The following is a 19796-nucleotide window of genomic DNA, read 5'->3' on the forward strand; positions in this document are numbered from 1 at the left end:
GATGAGCGGTCTGCACCCGCAAGGCGGTGCTCTTGTTGTTGGTTTGCGTCCCATGGGACGCACAATTATTTAGACGTATTGGTTCTCATCAACAAGAAAATCTGAAAGACAACTGCAGTACGTCATTTTCTAGAAGGATGTAGGATTGTCTCGCTTGTTTGATTAATCGACCAATTGTATTATTGCGCACCTGCTGTTGCTAGGTGCAAAGTCCAGTCCCGAATTGAGATTACAATGCGTAAATGCGAGCTATTTTATGTTGCTAAGAAAGAAAAGCTTACCGAGGTTATGATAGCTTATTATCTGGCTAGCAAGATTAAACTGTAAAAATAAATACATTATACAATCTTTAATTGTATAGGTGTGTGTTAAATCGCGGCTATTGTTTACGTAAATAATCGATTACTAAACTTTAAGTTTTAACTGTTTGACTTTAACACAGCCAGCATTTGTAGCATACATTCGCTGCTTGTAACTCAAATGGCATGCATTTTAAAATTCCCTTTTTCGTCTACAAAAATGTCAAAACAAGGTGACTTACGCGCATTCTTTCAAAGTAGTTCAAAAGATGCAGAATCTGCCACACAAGAGCAAGGTTCCTGTGGGACTGAAACAATGCCCCCTGCCACTAAAAAGGCTCGAAAGTTTTTGCCGGAATGGCTTTATAAATATCAATGGCTTTCATTCAGAAATGATTTGATGTACTGTGAAAAACATGCAAACAAAACTTGCCATGCATAAAGGACCATTCACGTGTGCTATACTACTAATATATCACCTAATTTTCATTGGGATCCCCATTTTTATTGACAGGACCCCTGAAAATTAATAACAGAAGTCCTAGGGACCCCTAAAATTTGACATGAATGTAAAACCCTGATAGTGTCTGCAAAAGCCATAAACTGATGCAAGGTCAGGCAAGCACCAAACTGTTACTGGCCCAAAGTCCAATCTACTGGCGAGTCAACTTTTTAATGGGACTTGACTATAACTTTTAAATGACTTTAAGGGCCAGTATTCTGGAAAATATTTTAGGACCGTGCACAGTATTACTTACTTTGTCCAAGGTTTAGTGACTTTTGTATGGATTGTTGTTAGAAACCTGCTGATAACATCATCATTGGAGTTTTTAATGTTAAAGTTTTATTTTTTTTTCAAATTTTACGCCTGAACAACTGTTACAAGCTTTTCAAAACATCGACAGACTTTCAAACCCAATTTTTGCTTTCCCCATCTTTTTCTGAATGTCTGTGTTGATCAGTACCAAATACTACCGTGAATACACTTAATTTCATCCTCAGTTACATGATGTGCAGCAATCCAGAGGACCTGCATGATATGTCTCAGTGGAACGGTAAAGGGCAACAGACCAGACAGAAACTCGTAGAAAAACTACAAGGTATGTTATTTGATACTTTGTTGTCAATAAAAGTTAAATGTCACATCTCTCTTCAATGTAAAATCCTTAAAAAGATGGGAGACAAGATTTATAGCCTGATTATACAGTTATTACAGTGGAAAATGAATAAAGCTATTTTATATTGTTGATTGTGACCTGGTTTACTATTTATCCCATGATTGTTCGGCCTTATTTTGAAAATTAACCAACTGAAATCCATGATATTGAAAAACATAAAATGATATCATAAAGTGCCCTTATTGGCTGTTTTATGTCACATCGAAGTACTGGTGTGTTATATCTTCGAAATAAATCGGTATTAAGTACGGTATTACCACCCCCAATTGTTTTTATACCCATCAAAACTTGACAAGAATCAATCAAATAGCACTTTTCTTAATCTATTAAAATTGCTCGGCTTAATGATGAGATATGAATGTATTAGAGCCTCACTCTGGTGAAATAGGTCTATATGCGTGTGTGCCAAGTGTTGTCCCTGATTAGCATGTGCTGACTTTACAGGCTAATGTGGAACGATAATTTCCACTTTTATGGTATTTTTAATTTAAAGAAAGTCCCATCTTAGCGAAAATCCAATATCTGCGGAAATTATCGTCCCTGATTAGCCTGTGTGAACTGCACAGGCAAACCTGAGGTGACACTACGCACATGCATTAAGCCCCGTTTTCCCAGAGCGGGGCTCCAATGTATTTGTGTGTCCGGGTTGCAGCATTCTTGCCACCGTCAGTGATGCTCCCTCCTCGACGTCTCCTCACACTGCTGAACCAGGCAGTGGAGCTTCAGAAGGAGAAGTGCCCCTACCACAACACCAAGTTCTCTAATGGCTTGGAAGACGTCTCTTTGTTCTTGGACCATGTTTGCAGCAGGTATGCAGGCTTGTACACTGAACCTTTTACTCCTCAGATACACATTTTGACCTGTTTGATGACCAACATAAAATCAAATTCATTAAAGACTTTTCTTAATAGAGCTAGTTAGCAAGGCTGTTTTCGGAGAAAACCCGAGCTATTGTCATAGCCAGCTCGTCCGCCGTAGGCGTCGTGCTAAAACCTTAACATTGGCTCTAAAATCAAAGTGCTTCCACCTACAACTTTGAAACTTCATATGTAGATGCACCTTGATGAGTTCTACACGCCACATCCATTTTTGGGTCACTAGGTCAAAGGTCAAGGTCACTGTGACCTCTAATATCAAACTTTAACATAGGCTCTAAATCAAAGTGCTTCCACCTACAACTTTGAAACTTCATATGGAGTTGCACCTTGATGAGTTCTACATGCCACACCCATTTTTGGGTCACTAGGTCAAAGATCAAGGTCACTGTGACCTCTAATATAAAACTTTAACAAAGACCTTAACATTGCCTCTAAAATCAAAGTGCTTCCACCTACAACTTTGAAACTTCATATGTAGATGCAATTTGATGAGTTCTACAAGCCACACCCATTTTGGGTCACTAGGTCAAAGGTCAAGGTCTGTGACCTCTAAAAAAAAAAAAAATCTGACAAGCTTTTGCAGCAGAGCGTGGCACCCGTTATGCGGTGCTCTTGTTTTAAAGGTTTCATTTCCAACCCTTAGATACTGATAAGCAGCACACAGCATTGAACCTGATCTGTTGTCGTCACCAGTTTTTTGCTGTTTTAAACTTGTATATGCCTGTAATCGCTAGTGAATTCCCCCTTATTAATAATTACACTGATTTAATGAACTGCAATACATGAATGCACTCTATATTTAAATGTACCAGTGTATAAATACCAAATTATATAAAGTAGAAAAAACTTAACATAACTCATAGTAAGCTTTTTGTTCACTCGCTACACAAGTTTTACACTAAATCCTTCAAAATGATTAATGAATACCTGTCTGCAGGGAGCAGTTCCCATGTCAGACAATGCAGGTGCTCAATGAGCACTGTGACGATGTCTGGTTCCTACGCTTCTCTCCGGACGGTTCCATGCTCGCCACTGGCTCTAAAGAGGGATCACTTATCATCTGGGATGTCGATAAGGCAGGTTACCCCACATTGAAAGGCTAAATATGAATGATTTACGTGCAATTGTTTTATTTATGTACATTTCACAAGATACAGATTAATAACAGATTCGGGTTTGGTAATGAGAAAGCTATGTTGCAGAATTTATTTGAGCCACATTCTGGGAAAATGGGGTTTCATGGTACGTGTGTAAAGAGTCGTCGTGGGGTTTCATGGAATGTGTGTAAAGAGCCGTCATGGGGTTTCATGGAATGTGTGTAAAGAGTCGTCATGGGGTTTCATGGAATGTGTGTAAAGAGTCGTCGTGGGGTTTCATGGAATGTGTGTAAAGAGTCGTCGTGGGGTTTCATGGAATGTGTGTAAAGAGTCGTCGTGGGGTTTCATGGAATGTGTGTAAAGAGTCGTCGTGGGGTTTCATGGAATGTGTGTAAAGAGTCGTCGTGGGGTTTCATGGAATGTGTGTAAAGAGTCGTCGTGGGGTTTCATGGAATGTGTGTAAAGAGTCGTCATGGGGTTTCATGGAATGTGTGTAAAGAGTCGTCGTGGGGTTTCATGGAATGTGTGTAAAGATTCGTCGTGGGGTTTCATGGAATGTGTGCAAAGAGTCGTCGTGGGGTTTCATGGAATGTGTGTAAAGAGTCACTGAAACGCATTTGAATGTATTATTGATTTTTTTTAGCTCATGTTAAAGGTACTGAATCACTTTATCACTAAGTCCAAACAACAAGTAACTAAAACATAATGCATCTTGAAGTCCATATTCCAATATTTCATACTACGGTTATCTCGAAGTCAATTTTGAAATCACAGTGACATTGAGGTAACAAAGTTAAGCTGTAAATAGGGTAATTACATTTAAGCTTTATATTCGTGGAATACTGGATTTTAATATAGGTAATTTTAATGATTTACTTAATTACATTGAATGTATAAATACTTTAAGCAAATATTCATCCATTTTAAATTTTTAAAATGTGTCTACTAATTTTTTGTATTGACCTTTAACTCCTTACCATTTTACAGATTGTACTGATATTTGTGTGGTTGACCCTTAATGTTTATTCAAGTAAAGTCAATTTTATTGGCAAATACATAAGTACATAGCCAAACAACATTCATAAGACATGTAATGGCGATGTAAATAAATGCTTATTCAACATTGTGATGAAAAGTATGGTATATATAATTGACATGAAATAATAATTAATGGTTGTGTTAATGTTGACCACAATAAATAACACAACAACAAAAAATTTACGCACACGCATATATATATGTGTGTATATTGTTAGTTGTTGTGTAATACTAATTGTGACTAGATCGAAGGCCATTCTAGTAAATTTACCCAGGTTAATTACCAGCAATGTCTTCCTTTTCGAAGTAGACATCAGTTGCTTTAATTTTATAATTGAAGGCCATCATATCTGATATTTAGGTAACAACAGTTTTCTGTAGTCTCTATATAATGGAAAATATCATATATTATTATTATATTTTATTCTTCAGGATACTGGTACAGTGAAGTTTAAGCGAACGTTTGATAACCCTTCATACGGCGTGTCATATATTGCCTGGAGTCCGGACTGTACATACATCATAGCCTGTGGACCAGACGAATGTGCAGAACTCTGGCTCTGGAATGTCATTGTACGAATTTGGTTTTTAAATGAGCCTTGTTTTGTGTTATTAGGTTTTAATGCATGTGCGTTAAATGTAATCCAAGAATATCCTGTGCAATCAGCACAGGCTAATCAGGGACGAAACTTTCTGCCTACACTGTTTTTTATTTGCTAAGAAAAGACTTTTTTTAACTGAAAAATATCATACAAGTGTAAAGTGACTTCCCTGATAAGCCTGTGTGGACTGCCCTGGACGACATTTAACGCACATGCATCAAGCCCAGTTTTTCCCAGAGTGAGGCTAAATTATTTTTTCAAGCTTTTCTGTGTCTTCTGTGTCAAAGATGGATAATAAATGTTGAATATACTTTTTGTATTGTAGTATAAAATTATTGTTTTTTACAGTATTTCTTTTAAATGTTCATTAATGTTAGTGAGATTGACTGTAATAGGCTTTGATAAATTGTATTCCTGATATTGATGTTCTGCCTGTGTTGTTGGGCAAACAAATATTGATGGTCATTGGTGCATTCATATTTGTTGAATCTTTTATTGTGTTCTAATGCTACTAAATTCTTATTCGGCAATAACAAAATTTCAGTCCAAGCTGTCCACAAGGATCTCACAACTTTGCTCGTGAATTTAATGTTTACTTTTTTGCATGCTTTTAATAAGGACAAAGAGTTAACATGACACATGACAACAGAAAATGTTCATGTCTTTTGAAAGCTCTTGTAGGTTTTTATGCCCCCGGATCGAAAGATCAGGGGTATATTGTTTTTGGCCTGTCTGGTTAAAGTTTTGCGATAACTTTAAAAAAATTGAACATAGCAACTTGATATTTGGCATGCATGTGTATCTCATGGAGCTGCACATTTTGAGCGGTGAAAGGTCAAGGTCATCCTTCAAGGTCAAAGGTATTTTTTTTTAATTCAAAGCGGCGCAATAGGGGGCATTGTGTTTCTGACAAACATATCTCTTGTTTTTTATTTAAAAGACATATTTAATTCCTTAAAAGTACAACAGGAGTATTTTTTAATTGCCACAATTCTGTTGTGAAGTATAGGCGTTGCAATTTTCAGATAAATGTATGTTATCAGCCCACAAAACTTTTCAGTGACATATTTAGTGCATTGTCCAGACTGGATAGTTAAAGGTTAAGACTAGTTTGTGTAAACAAAATTCTGTACCATTTGTGTTAATGTCCTGACTGATTCATTGAAAGTGACGATCAGTTTGTGTAAAATACCGTGTTGTTTTCAATGGTCTAGACTTGATAGCTGAAGGTGAAGATCAGTCTTTGTAATTTAATTTCTGTACCATATGTGTTCTCATTGTCTAGACTGGGGAGTTGAAGGTGAAGATGAGCCAGTCTCCGGAGGACAGTCTGACGGGCGCCGCGTGGCACAGCGACAGTAGGAAGTTTGTGACGGGGGGCACCAAGGGACAGTTTTATCAGTGTGTAAGTGCTGGATTGCACAATACGGGATCCAAAATCTGTGAATGGGACATCTTTACTAAAAGGGCTTTTTGAATATCTTTCTAAAGATACCAAGTACTGGTTCCTTCCAGGCAAAAAGATAATAAAATAACTAATAATGCTTTCGTATCTGCTCACTTGACACATCAATAAAATTGATTGCACAAGATTCATGATAATGTATTCAGCACAAATATTTGAACATTCATATTATGTTTTAAATGAAAATATAGTTAAAAGGTCTAACTTTTAATGTAAATACAGTGAAATCTCGCTATTAAGACCACCTGTGGGACTTTTGAAAAATGGTGTTAATAGCCAGGTGGTTTTAATTCGGAGTTTTCATAAATTTGATTGACAGATAAAACAAAAATGTTAATATTCAATGAATTTTAATGTTTTTGCATAAAATATAACAGTAAATTATTTATGCAGTGTACAAATATAATATGTCCAGCTTTTCAAACAAGAAGTTAAATTACATGTACATGTACTTTTCATCATGATACTATCCTTTAGGTTTACTTAAAGAGTCAATTGTCGTCGGCTTAGAAGAGCTTTTCACCTTCACAACTTACAAAGGAAAAATAAGAACATTTAGAATGGGTTATACAATTAAATTTTAGAACTGCAGACGCCATTTCACATCTGACATGTTTTTTTTAAACATAGCTGAAACAGGAGTTTCTCATAACGGGAAAATTTTATTAATAGCCAAATTTCTTTCTATGGCTTATGCAATTTTGTTTGGTCAAATGTAATAGGTTTAATAGCTGCATAAAAGTCTCATTAAGCGGATTCATGTCCCAACTATCAAATAACGGCACGGAGCCAAGCAAATGACGTTTTGGAGAGACTGAACAAAATAACACACCTGAGTCTTTCCAATGCCGAATAAATGGACCAACTGCCGTTGAGATTTCCCATCATTCGCGTTAATCAAATCAATTTTTTCTTTTAAACACAACTCTTTCCGTTTTGGCTTATCCATTTTGAAAAACGATATAGTATAAAGGTAGGATTTTTATCCATCATGAACAAAACCATCTTACTCAATTATCCTAACTGTTAAATTATTCGCCGTATTTAATCTTTAAAGTGAGTACCAAACAATAACCAATTTACCCATCTTGGTAATAATAGCTTATTGTCAAACAAAAATCAAGGGTTACAAAGAATAACAAGTGCCAAAAATCAAACAACTGCGTCGCATATGTATGCCAAAAACCATTGTCATGAATTGTGGTTGATTGAGTCACAATGGCTTTGTACACAAACCTGATCGAACCACAACACCAAATCAAGTATGGTGTGAAAATTACTGGTTGTTTGGAAATTTAGAGTAATTTAGTTCATTGGTACTGATTAAAGTGGTCGTAATAGCGGGTTGGTCAGATAAGTGAGTGTAACGACTATTTAAATATAGAAGGAAAAAATCAGGACTGAAAAATAGTGGTCGTCTTAGCAAGTTGGTCGTAATACCGGAGTGGTCGTAAAGAGAGTTTTTACTGTATTACATAAATAAATTGATCTTAAGTAAGCTTAATTGACCCTTAGAGTTTTGAGCAACTCCCTGATTGCAAAGACTAATCAGGGATGACACTTTATACATATGTGTTTAACCGAGTATTCCCAGAGAGATACTCGTGTACATTTTTAGCTCATCTATTTTTTGAAAAAAAATTATGAGCTATTGTCATCACCTTGGCGTCGGCGTCGGCGTTGGCGTTGGCGTTGGCGTCGGCGTCCGGTTAAGTTTTGCGTTTAGGTCCACTTTTCTCAGAAAGTATCAATGCTATTGCATTCAAACTTGGTACACTTACTTACTATCATGAGGGGACTGGGCAGGCAAAGTTAGATAACTCTGGCGTGCATTTTGACAGAATTATGTGCCCTTTTTATACTTAAAAAATTGAAAATTTTGGTTAAGTTTTGCGTTTAGTTCCACTTTTCTCAGTAAGTATCAATGCTATTGCATTCAAACTTGGTACACTTACTTACTATCATGAGGGGACTGGGCAGGCAAATTTAGATAACTCTGGCATGCATTTTGACAGAATTATGTGCCCTTTTTATACTTAGAAAATTGACAATTTTGGTTAAGTTTTATGTTTAGGTCCATTTTATTCCTTAAGCATTAAAGCTATTGCTTTCATACTTGCAACACTTACTAACTATCATAAGGGGACTGTGCAGGCAAAGTAATGTAACTCTGACTGGCATTTTGACAGAATTATGTGCCCTTTTTATACTTAGAAAATTGAAAATTTGATTAAGTTTTGTGTTTAGGTCCACTTTATTCCTACAGTATCAAAGCTATTGCTTTCATACTTGCAAGATTTATGAACTATCATAAGGGGACCGTGCAGGCAAAGTTATGTAACTCTGACTGGCATTTGAACGGAATTATCGGCCCTTTATACTTAGAAAATTGAAAATTTGGTTAAGATTTATGTTTTGGTCCACTTTACCCCTAAAGTATCATAGATATTGCTTTCATACTTGGAACACTCACAAACTATCATAAGGGTACAGTAAAAGGACAAGTTGCATAACTCTGGTTGTCATTGTTACGGAATTATGGCCCTTTTTTGACTTAGTAACTTTTAATATATGGTTAAATTTTGTGTTTCGATCCACTTTACTTCTTAAGTATCAAGGCTATTGCTTTCAAACTTCAAATACTTACATGCTATCATGAGGTTACTGTACCTGGCAACTTTAATTTTACTTTGACCTTTGAATGACCTTGACTCTCAAGGTCAAATTATTAAATTTTGCTAAAATTGCCATAACTTCTTTATTTATGATTAGATTTGATTGATACTTTGATGAAACTACTCTTACCTGACATACCACAATAGACTCCACCCAAACCATCCCCCGTGCCCTCCCCTCCCCCCCTCCCCCCCTCCCCCCCCTATTTTTTTTTTTTTTTTTTTTTTTAAGATCATCTAACAAATAACCACCACACCCTCACACTATACCCCCCCCCCCCCCCCCACCCACCCCCTCCCCCCCTAATTTTTTTTTTTTTTTTTTTTTTTTTTAAGATCATCTCACAAATTACCACCACACCCTCACACTATACCCCCCCCCATTTTTTTTTAAAAAATGGTTATGTTTGAAATACCGTCCAACCATCGCACCCAAACCCCCCCCCCCCCCCCCCCCCATCGCCCCCCCAACCCCCCCCCCCCCCCCCCGGATTTTTTTTTTTTTTTTTTTTTTTTTTTCGCTTTTTTGGAAGATAATGTAATAAATGTCCACAACCCCACACTATACACCCCTCTTCACTCCACTCCTCCCTCCTTTGTGATTGAAAATGAGAGTCCCTTCACCTTTAAAAAGAAAATAGATGAGCGGTCTGCACCCGCAAGGCGGTGCTCTTGTTTTCTCACTTCTAGGACCTTGATGGTAACGTGCTTGACTCCTGGGAAGGTGTGAGAGTCCAGTGCCTCGCTTGCCAGAACGATGGGAAACTCGTGTACGCTGCAGACACACACTTCCGCATAAGAGCGTACAACTTTGATGAACTTACCGATTCCCATTTGTAAGTCATGCCTTTGTATAGGTGCTGTGAATATGCATGTTATATCGTTCAGAAATTATATTCAAGTATGCTACAGTTTAACACAGACATGTCATAAAAAACTTGTATCCAGTTGCAAATATTTGTATTTAATGACAAAGTATTTCAGGTACCATACTCAGTGTTTGACATTTATTGAAACGATGATTTTTACTGCAAAAGATTGTTAAGCTAAATGTATAAAGCTAAATTTTATTTTTATTGTACCTCACATTATTCTTTCTATTATAATGTCCTCTTTTTTGGTATTCCTCCTATTTTAATACCCTCTTTTTTGGTATTTTTCTTTTCTAATATCCTTATTTTGGTATTCTTTCTTTTCTAATGCCCTGTTTTGTTGGTCCTTGCACTTATCTGTTTGCATGACAGCATACTGACATGTGGACTTACCCTCTCTTCAACATCTAACAAGTCTTATTTGTTAAACATTAACTTATTTTTCTTCCAGAATTCAAGAAACACACCCTATTATGTCTTTCACATTAAATGCAACAGGGAGGCTGTGCCTACTAAATATAGCACATCAGGTAAGCAGACAAGATATCCAATTTAATCCAGACTCTGGGTAAATGTTTTTATCGCATATGCATATATTTTTGTCCCAGATTAGCATTTGCAGTCCACACAGGCTAATCAGGGACAATACTTTCCGCCTAGAGTTGCTTTTTGTTTAGAAGAGACTTCTTTTCAATGAAAAATGACATAAAAGCGGAAAGTTTCGTCCCTGATTAGCACTACGTACTGCATTTATCCATTACCCCATAAAGAGCAAAGTAAAAATGGCTTTTGCAACCAGCATAAAACCAGAACAGCCTGGGAGTAACTCGCAATCTGTTTGCTGCTCATCAGTAACTAAGGATTGGAAATGAAGCCTTTAAAACTTGAATTTAGTAAGAAAGGTATTTAATTAAATGTTAATTTTGGGGGGACTACAATGCGTCAAAATACATTTTTTAAGTGAAAAAGGATTAATCCTCATTTTACACAGCGAGGCTCATTTTATATCCTATGCTTTCCCTTTTAACACAGCAATTACCATATAACTACGTTCAAGATAACTTTTTGAGTGTTTTCATGACATGAAATGGTGTATCTAATATCAGGTTGTTCATAACATAATATTACAAATAATGGATTTGTCATCACATTTTCAATAATTAATTGCATACATTTATTTTAAAACTGCCAAATGAAGATATTTTTATCACCTTTGCTGAAAAATGAAAAATGTAGGAAGTGAAACAAAATTTATTTGTGAAAGCATAAACCAAAATAAGATTGGTTTGTGTATTCAAGGGTGTTCATTAAGCAGTGAGCAGTATTGTTTTAAAGTAAACAAACAATCTTCATCAAATGTGAACAGTATGCCATTTAGTTATTTTCCCTATGCAACAATATGGCTTGAATGTAAGTCAATATAATATTGACTACTTGACAACATTTAGTTATCAATTTTAAATTATTAGTAAGCAGAAATTCAGATACACCAATTTCCCAATAAGAAGACTTCACAATGCGAAATTCTCCAATGTCAGAGTTTTTCGCACTATTTTTTCCCAAATGGGCTGGTATTGGTACTTTTCCATATTGGGAAAGAGCTGTAAACAAACAATACATTTTCTTGTTTATGTACTTTAGTCTGTGTGGTTTTTTTTTGTTCAACATGAACTGCCCTCTGGGAAAAAGGTGCTTAACGCATGTGTGTAAAGTGTTGTCCCAGATTAGCCAAACTAAAATACAACATAAAAGCGGAAAGTGTCATCCCTGATTAGCCTTTGCCTTATACTCAGGCTAACTTGAGACAACACTTTACGCACATGCATTAAGCCTCGATTTTCTAGAGTAAAAATCTTACATATATTATACTTTGAATTTTTGGCCAACACTTTTGCAACAGTAAAATCTGAATCCCCTTCTTTCAGGGTGTCCATATGTGGGACTTGAAGGACCGAGTGTTGGTGCGGAAGTTCCAGGGTGTCTCACAAGGCACATATGCAATACATTCATGCTTTGGAGGTCTCAATCAGGATTTTGTGGCTAGTGGTAGTGAAGGTCAGTAAGATGTGATTCAACCCATTACCACTTAGAGACGCACATGGATGAGTTTGTAGTCCCTTAGAAAATCAATTTCATTTTAATACCTTTCTTACTAGATTTAAATTTTAAAATCTTGATTTCCGTCCATAAGATAGTAATGAGCAGCAAACAGCATAAAACCTGAATAGACTGCTAGTTACTTGTGTTCTGTATTTTGCGGGTTGCATTTTCTCTTTGTATCAGAGCTTCAAAAAGGTTGAGAGGATAACTTGAAGAGATATAATGCTATAGCTTGCTATGCAGCCTACAATTCGGAAATTTCAGCAAAATGTAAATAATTTGCAAATCTGTATGTGCCTCGTTTGATTACGAAAGAGTGCTTAAATTCCTAACCGTATTTAGAAGGCATTTTTGTTAGTCAAGAATCCTGTTGTAGTTTATATACAGAATACAGTCCAACCCCTACTTCCAGTCACCCCTCATCGCCGGTCGCTCCGTGTAGGCGGCCGTTCTGTGCCGCGACCGTTGATAAACACTATATAATGCACCCCTCTTAAGCGGTAACCCCGTTTCTCCAGCCAGCGGCCAGCAATTTTGCATCCCAAATGTTAAATTTCCCCCATATGAGTGGTCACGCGCAAAAAAGTCAGTCATGTACATTGGCAAAATCACACAGACGCAATGGCGAAAAAATCGATATGTACTTCCAGTCTGCGGTTTAGGCTCTGTAATACTGAAGCGTGTTATGATTCCAAGTCATATGTAATTAAATGTAATTTATCAACTGATATATGTATATTTATTACATATGCAACATGGATTTCTGATATAAATCACTTTGTTGGTATTTGTAATATTGGAGACCTATAAACATGTATATTTATACTGGGATAACAAAGTTTAAATCCACACAGTACGCAAATCAAAAGTGAATTAATATCAGTCAATAAAAACACACAACCTAAGTTCTAGTGGAAATTCTAGTAATTATTTGGAAATTTATTTTTAATTTGGTTAGTCATGTAAGTTCATTTGTCTATGATTGCTGGACACACTCAGGGTCCTCACATAATGCAGCCTCAAGGGCAGAATTTTCTCATTAATTTACACCTGGAAATAAAAACTTCAGACTTAAGAGACAATAATTTCTTATAACTCTATTTCCAGATAACAAAGTGTATATATGGCATTTGCGGCGTGAAATGCCAATAGCAGTATTGGAGGGCCATTCTCGCACGGTTAATTGTGTTCACTGGAACCCCACAGTGCCTGGCATGCTGGCTAGTGCGTCAGATGACGGCACTGTCAGAATATGGGGACCTCGACCTTCAAGTCCATCAAAATTAGGTGACATTTTTGTGGTGTTCTCATTAATAGAGCCTTTCTCGTGGGAAACTTGGCTGAATTCATGTGCCTAAAGCGTCAGCATAGATTAACCTGTGCGGTACACACAGGCTAATAAGGAACAACACTTTTCACTTTTGTATGCCCCTGGATCGAATGATCGGGGGGTATATTGTTTTTGGCCTGTCTGTCTGTCTGTCTGTCATTGTATGTGTGTGTCTGTCTGTCAGTAAACTTTAATCTTGGTAATGACTTTTGCAAAATTGATGATAGCAGCTTGATATTTGGCATGCATGTGAATCTCATGGAGCTGCACATTTTGAGTGGTGAAAGTCAAGGTCATCCTTTAAGGTCAAAGGTATAAAAAAAAAAAATTCAGAGCCACATTAGGGGACATTGTGTTTCTGACAAACACATCTCTTGATACATGTTCTTCTTAACTTTTATTAGCTCCACTGTTTTCGGAGAAAACCCGAGGTATTGTCATAGCCAGCGTGTCGTGTCCGTCGTCGTCCCCGTCATGCTAAAACCTTAACATTTTGTCAAGGTTTTGATCATTGGCTCTAAAATCAAAGTGCTTCAACCTACAACTTTGAAACTTCATATGTAGCTGAACCTTGATGAGTTATACATGCCACACCCTTTTTTGGGTCACTAGATCAAAGGTCAAGGTCACTGTGACCTTTTAAAAAAAAATCTGACAAGCTTTCATTTATTAAATACTGCACCCGCAGCCGAGCGTGGCACCTGTTAAGCCGTGCTCTGGTTTTAATTAATATTGAAACATATGTATGATAAGTTTTTTACACATTTTATATAAAGTCATAAATTTGTGACAAAATCCTGCATACCCGCTTAAATGTTATTTGTACTTCACTATAAACATACATTGCAAAGCAGCACTGTGGACAAGAATACAATTAACATTTATTTTTTGTCTTATTTTTCAGGTTCAAATAAAAACTGTATAGAATCTGGCCGCAGCACCCCTGTATAGCATTGACCCCCCTTGGTAGCTTCCAACATTTCTTCGCATCCATCCATCATCAGACATTGGCTTTCTTCATGTGAACGCCTCTCATCTATGGAAATCAGTTATTTTCTTATGCGAAAACCAGACTTTCAGTGACTGAATGAAGACTTTGATTTTTGAGTTTCCTACACTTACATTGACAAGTTATTTGGGCGTTTGTATTTAAAAATGGTTAAAGTTTGCAAAGAAATTGAATTTATAATAACATAATTACATTTTTCAAGTTGTTTTTCTGGTAAGGTTTTTATATCATGACGTGGGAATAGGAGGCTTCAAGCAATTATCTTGTCACTATGTATATATTGGGTTGTGTTTAACACTTTTGTCCCCAGCTAGAAGTTAAAGGCTTCACTGAGGTTAAAGTTCACATACAGCCATAATATAGTTTGCTTTTGACCGTGTAATTCACAAATAAAAAGCCTCATAATAAAATTTACTGTCAGTTATATGCCTAGTGTGTGCACCTCATTATTTAATGTTGGGGCATCAGTGTTTGTACCAGACATCCTGTTAGTAATTTACTGCAAGTTTTGGGCTTCACCGGGATAAATGTGAACCCACTCAAATGTTGCATACATCTTTTATCTTCAAACATGTAGGAATAAGGGACCTAAGTGATATTTCAATTACCTCCCTTGACAAACAAACAACAAGGTAAACCACATTTAAATTTGTTCAAACCGTTTTGGCATTCTCGTTTTTTCTTGTCGTTTTCCATATATATAGTGTAATAATAAATTGCTTATTTTGTAATATTTATGTTAAAATAAGCAGGAAGTAATGGAGTATTTTGATATAGATACGTTTTAAAAGCCTGTATTTCAAAAGCATATATCTGATAACATAATGAATTGATGACCCAATTAAGCAATTCACCATTTAGAACAATAAAAACCAATTGAACCAATTGTTATGACATAACTTTTTGTGGGGAGTATTCATGGGAGATAAATGCCTAAGATCTCCAATTATTTCATGTTAGTATGTCAAACTAGTATTCTAAGGAATTGTATACAGAGTTTTTGTTTAAGTTTGCCATTTTTGTTTTGAATCAAGTATTGGAGCTGAAGAGCTTGATGTTTTTTTTATGATGCCACCTCCTGCTGTTTGCAATTATTTTTTTCTCACAAGTCTTATTTAACAAAAAAAATCCACCAGTCGGAAAGTGCAATGCTGGTCAGTCGGGGCTTGAAAAACTCTTCAAGCACAATTACTGGTATTTAGTCTAGTTTTCCAAAAATATGCTTCGTTAATATTTATATGTGATTATACTTTCATAAAGTGTTTGCATAGAAAATCTAGTAAATTTTCACAGCACCAAAATAAAAGGATTTTTCTTTGCATACATGTAGTTACATTTACAGGATCATGTTAACATGGTGTGAGGGCATGGAACATGCGTTGTTAAGTCGCAATGTTATTGACTTGTTGTTATTTCAAAAACACGATTTCAAAGATTAATAAATTTAGGACTAGAATAGAAAGTCTGTGTGTGTGGTTTTCACTTTCATGTTCATGTATTTATGTAGGGTAGTTTGAAAAATAACCCTTTTTAATTTTTGTGTAATTATGTTTTCTACATAAACATGTATGTGTATAAAAGAATGTATTATTTAAGAGGGAAAATTATAAATAGTGTGACTTGTAAAATTGTGATAGTGACATTTATGTAATGTGAATTTCGACACAGGTTACATCTGATTTGTGTTTTTACGAATGCTTTTTTTGTATAATTTGTACAAGATAGTGAGGTCAGCTGTTGTACGAGAGCTCATTTTTTTATGTATTTGTACTAAGTAGATAAAGCGAATGTGTTTTTTGATAAGTATGTTATAAATTGTAGGAATGTAGGAATATTTTGAGAAAAGGTTTCTGATGAGAATAGGGATATTAAAACCATTCATGTCAAACAATTTATTTGCCTTATATTTCCAAATGTTTTTTGTACATATGATTCATAAGCTAATAATTTCCCAAAACATATGATAAAGATTGATAGTAATTATTGAAAGACACTGTTTACAATGGATTGACCTATCCAAAAGTTAGACATTTACTGATCTGTACCCTGCTGAGTAGTTGCCCTTTAAAATAACCATTACCCACTAATCAGGGTCGTTTCGCCCTAATACCTATTTGCCAGTGAGTCGTTTCGCCCTAATACCCGTTCGCCCTAGGTCGTTTTGCCCTAATTCCTGAGTCATTTCGCCATAGTTTTCATATGTATACAGCAATACAAAATAATTTATCTTTAGATTGTCACAAGCTGAATTCATACTTCCTTTTGAACTTTAACAACGATGTTTGGGGATAAGGGGATCATAAACAGCACATAACTGGCAATCTTCATTGTCTTCTTCAATGTTTACCATATAATTTGCACACAACAATGTGTCTAATATTCTATAAAGTTTAGGGTAAACAAGTCACCGATACATACAAAACAAACAAAATCAATATTAAAAGTATACTGCTTAGAGTTTAGACAAGGAAAAAATGTTTGTAATTCGGTTCACTGCACATTTCTTAAGAATACGATTGTGTTGAGTTACTAACAACACCAACAAGACATTACAAATACGTGTAACAGATCAGATATTCTTTTTTTAATTATCTGAATATACGGTTGTCACCATTAACGTCTCTTTCACACTTGTGGGTGGTATATTTCATGGGTAATATATCTGTGTGTAAGAGTTGTGAAAGGTATTATATACAACGTACTTTAATTAATTATCCGATTAAAGATAATCGGCATGTTAATTAATCCGCTTTAATTGTAATTCAACCTAAAATAAGGGCAAAACAACCCACTTGTAAGGGCAAGACATCCCAGGGCAAAATGACTCAGGGTGTCCTAGGGCGAACAGGTTTTAGGGCAAAACGACCTGATTACCATTACCCATTTTGAACTTTGAACCGTTTGGAAGTCTTGCTTGGTTTATATAAACACTAGCTTTGGAAATGAAAGCTTTTTGTCAATAACATCACTATTAGCAGTGCATTTCTATTCAGCGGTGGTTCAATTTAAGATGATAGGTTGATTTATTTTACTGAACTGAATGGTTTTCTTTAATGTTATGCTTTTTTTAATATAATAAGTCAGAGATTGACAGAGATGAGCCATTGGTAAATGATAAAATCTTGAGCTTTTGTATTTGTTTCTAAAAATATGATTCTGTCATTCAGACTGTTTTTTAGTTATTCTGAAACATTTGCATTTTAAAATAATAAAAAAAATATTATGTTGATTCAGTACTTAAGAAATTGTTGCTTATTGAAAATAAAAGGAATGTTTTCTGTCACTTATGTTCTACAAAGATTTTTTGTTCTCTGTATCTCGTCCTAGATCCAGATCTAATTTGTTGTGCATACTTCTATTATTTTAGGATATTAAAAATTGCATTGGTGCCGCCAATTAAAATGTGAGCAACGTAATGTGAAAATATGTCTTATGCCATATTTGCAGTCTGGTCAGGAACTAAGCATTCCCCTGGTAAGTCACCCAAGGTTTAGTTGTCTCTTTAACAGAAATTGTAGCTTCTGACCATACTGCACAGATGCTAAGACTGGTCTATATCTACACAGACAGGAATATGGCATAGGATACATTTTATATGACGTGTGTCATATAATACTCATTATAAATGTTCACTCCAATTTTAATGAATTGCAAGAAAAAAAGTCATTACTAAGTGTAATTACTGTTACTGTAAATACAGATTATTTACAGAAATATTTATAAATACAAAATAGCATGAATTGAATTTATTTATGGTGCAGAAACACACACAAAACAGGTAGTCTGTAGTAATGACATGAATATTGTCAAAAGTTTATTTCTACATATTTATTGTGATTATTTTATTATTTATGCCATACTACTGGCTTGAAATAGCGAATAGTTGTATAGCAAATAAATGTTTAGAGTGTACATAATGAGTAGATGCTTTGATATGTTTACAATCTTATTGTTCAAAATAGAGCTACAGAGTAAATAATCTTATACAAGTTTTGTTTTCTTTTGTTCAAATTGAGTTGAAAATGAAAAATTGGATGTTTTTGTGAGACTTTGAGAAAGTGAGTATTTGGAACGTGATTTTGTTCACCTAAGGTATTTATGTGAAACCAGAATGTTTGTAAATGTGTTGCTTGGATTTTGTTTTATTCCCTCATGTATTCTTTGTCTACACTATTTTATAAATGACTAACAGTAAAGATTTTAACAAAATATTTGAGTTACTTATGATATATTATCGTCTTAATCACAAGCGTATATATATAGAAATAAAATACATTGTAGATGAATTCTTAATATTACATATATAAGGGCATATCTTGCCATTAGATAGATAGATAGATTTATTTTGGCAAGAAATGCATACATGGGCATTAACAACATGTACATGCCATTCATTATAGCGGATTTGTTATCACATTTTGTATATATAATGCGTTTGTCATTTTAACATTTTCTGTTTCTAATAGTTCAACAAAAGTCATCATTTTTATAAGATATCCAAGTTAAACAAGAAATGCATATTTGTGAATAAAACGTAAACATTGTTAAGGGTACAATATACATCAAGCAAAACTTAATATTATAGAAAAATATGTAACACACACGTTCACGAACGTTGAATATAAGAGCTGCTTTTAAATCAATGTAATATTATGTTATAAAATTTATACATGTATGATGTGGGTTTTTAGCTCCACTGGCCAGAGGCCAGCGGGGCTTATGTCATGTTCCTGTGTCTGTCTTGCGTGCGTGCTTACGTTAACTTTTTCTTAAACATCTTCTTCTCCTAAACTACAAGTCCAATTCTGATGAAAGTTCTCACAAATGTTCCTGGGGTGAACCTCTTTCAAATTTGTTCAAATTATGCCCCTGGGGTCAAATTTGACCCCGCCCCAGGGGTCAATAAATTGAACATATGCTTATATAAAGCCTATTTTGTGCAAACTTTTAAAATCTTTTGTCCATAACCATTGGGCCTAGTGCTACCACATTTGGTATGTAGTGACATTTATTAGTTCACTGGCCAGAGGCCAGCGGGGCTTCTGTCATGGTCCTGTGTTCAGCGTGCGTGAGTGCGTGCATTAATTTTTTCTTTAAACATCTCCTAAACTACAAGTCCAATTCTGATAAAACTTCTCACAAATGTTGCTGGGGTAAACCTCTTTCAAATTTGTTCAAATTATGCTCCTGGGGTCAAATTTGACCCCGCCCCGGGGGTCAATAAATTGAACATATGCTTATATAAAGCCTATT

The 19796-nt window shown here is 35.4% G+C and overlaps 1 protein-coding gene across 3 annotated transcripts in view; it reads left to right on the top strand.

The window, feature by feature from the left end:
• LOC127870914 (WD repeat-containing protein 26-like) overlaps positions 1-18752 on the top strand; it is a 60747-nt gene extending 41995 nt beyond the window's left edge. For all 3 annotated transcript variants that reach the window (XM_052413484.1, XM_052413483.1, XM_052413485.1), the window contains exons 6-15: positions 1302-1399; positions 2130-2286; positions 3293-3431; positions 4923-5063; positions 6378-6497; positions 9923-10068; positions 10556-10634; positions 12030-12159; positions 13312-13491; positions 14439-18752. In XM_052413484.1, coding sequence (XP_052269444.1) covers positions 1302-1399; positions 2130-2286; positions 3293-3431; positions 4923-5063; positions 6378-6497; positions 9923-10068; positions 10556-10634; positions 12030-12159; positions 13312-13491; positions 14439-14485 — 1237 coding nt within the window. In that variant the 3' untranslated portion in view covers positions 14486-18752. The remainder of the gene's footprint in view (positions 1-1301; positions 1400-2129; positions 2287-3292; positions 3432-4922; positions 5064-6377; positions 6498-9922; positions 10069-10555; positions 10635-12029; positions 12160-13311; positions 13492-14438) is intronic.
• Positions 18753-19796: the final 1044 nt, after the last annotated feature.

The sequence above is a fragment of the Dreissena polymorpha genome, chromosome 3, assembly GCF_020536995.1.
Source record: "Dreissena polymorpha isolate Duluth1 chromosome 3, UMN_Dpol_1.0, whole genome shotgun sequence".
In the NCBI taxonomy this organism is placed as follows: domain Eukaryota; kingdom Metazoa; phylum Mollusca; class Bivalvia; order Myida; family Dreissenidae; genus Dreissena; species Dreissena polymorpha.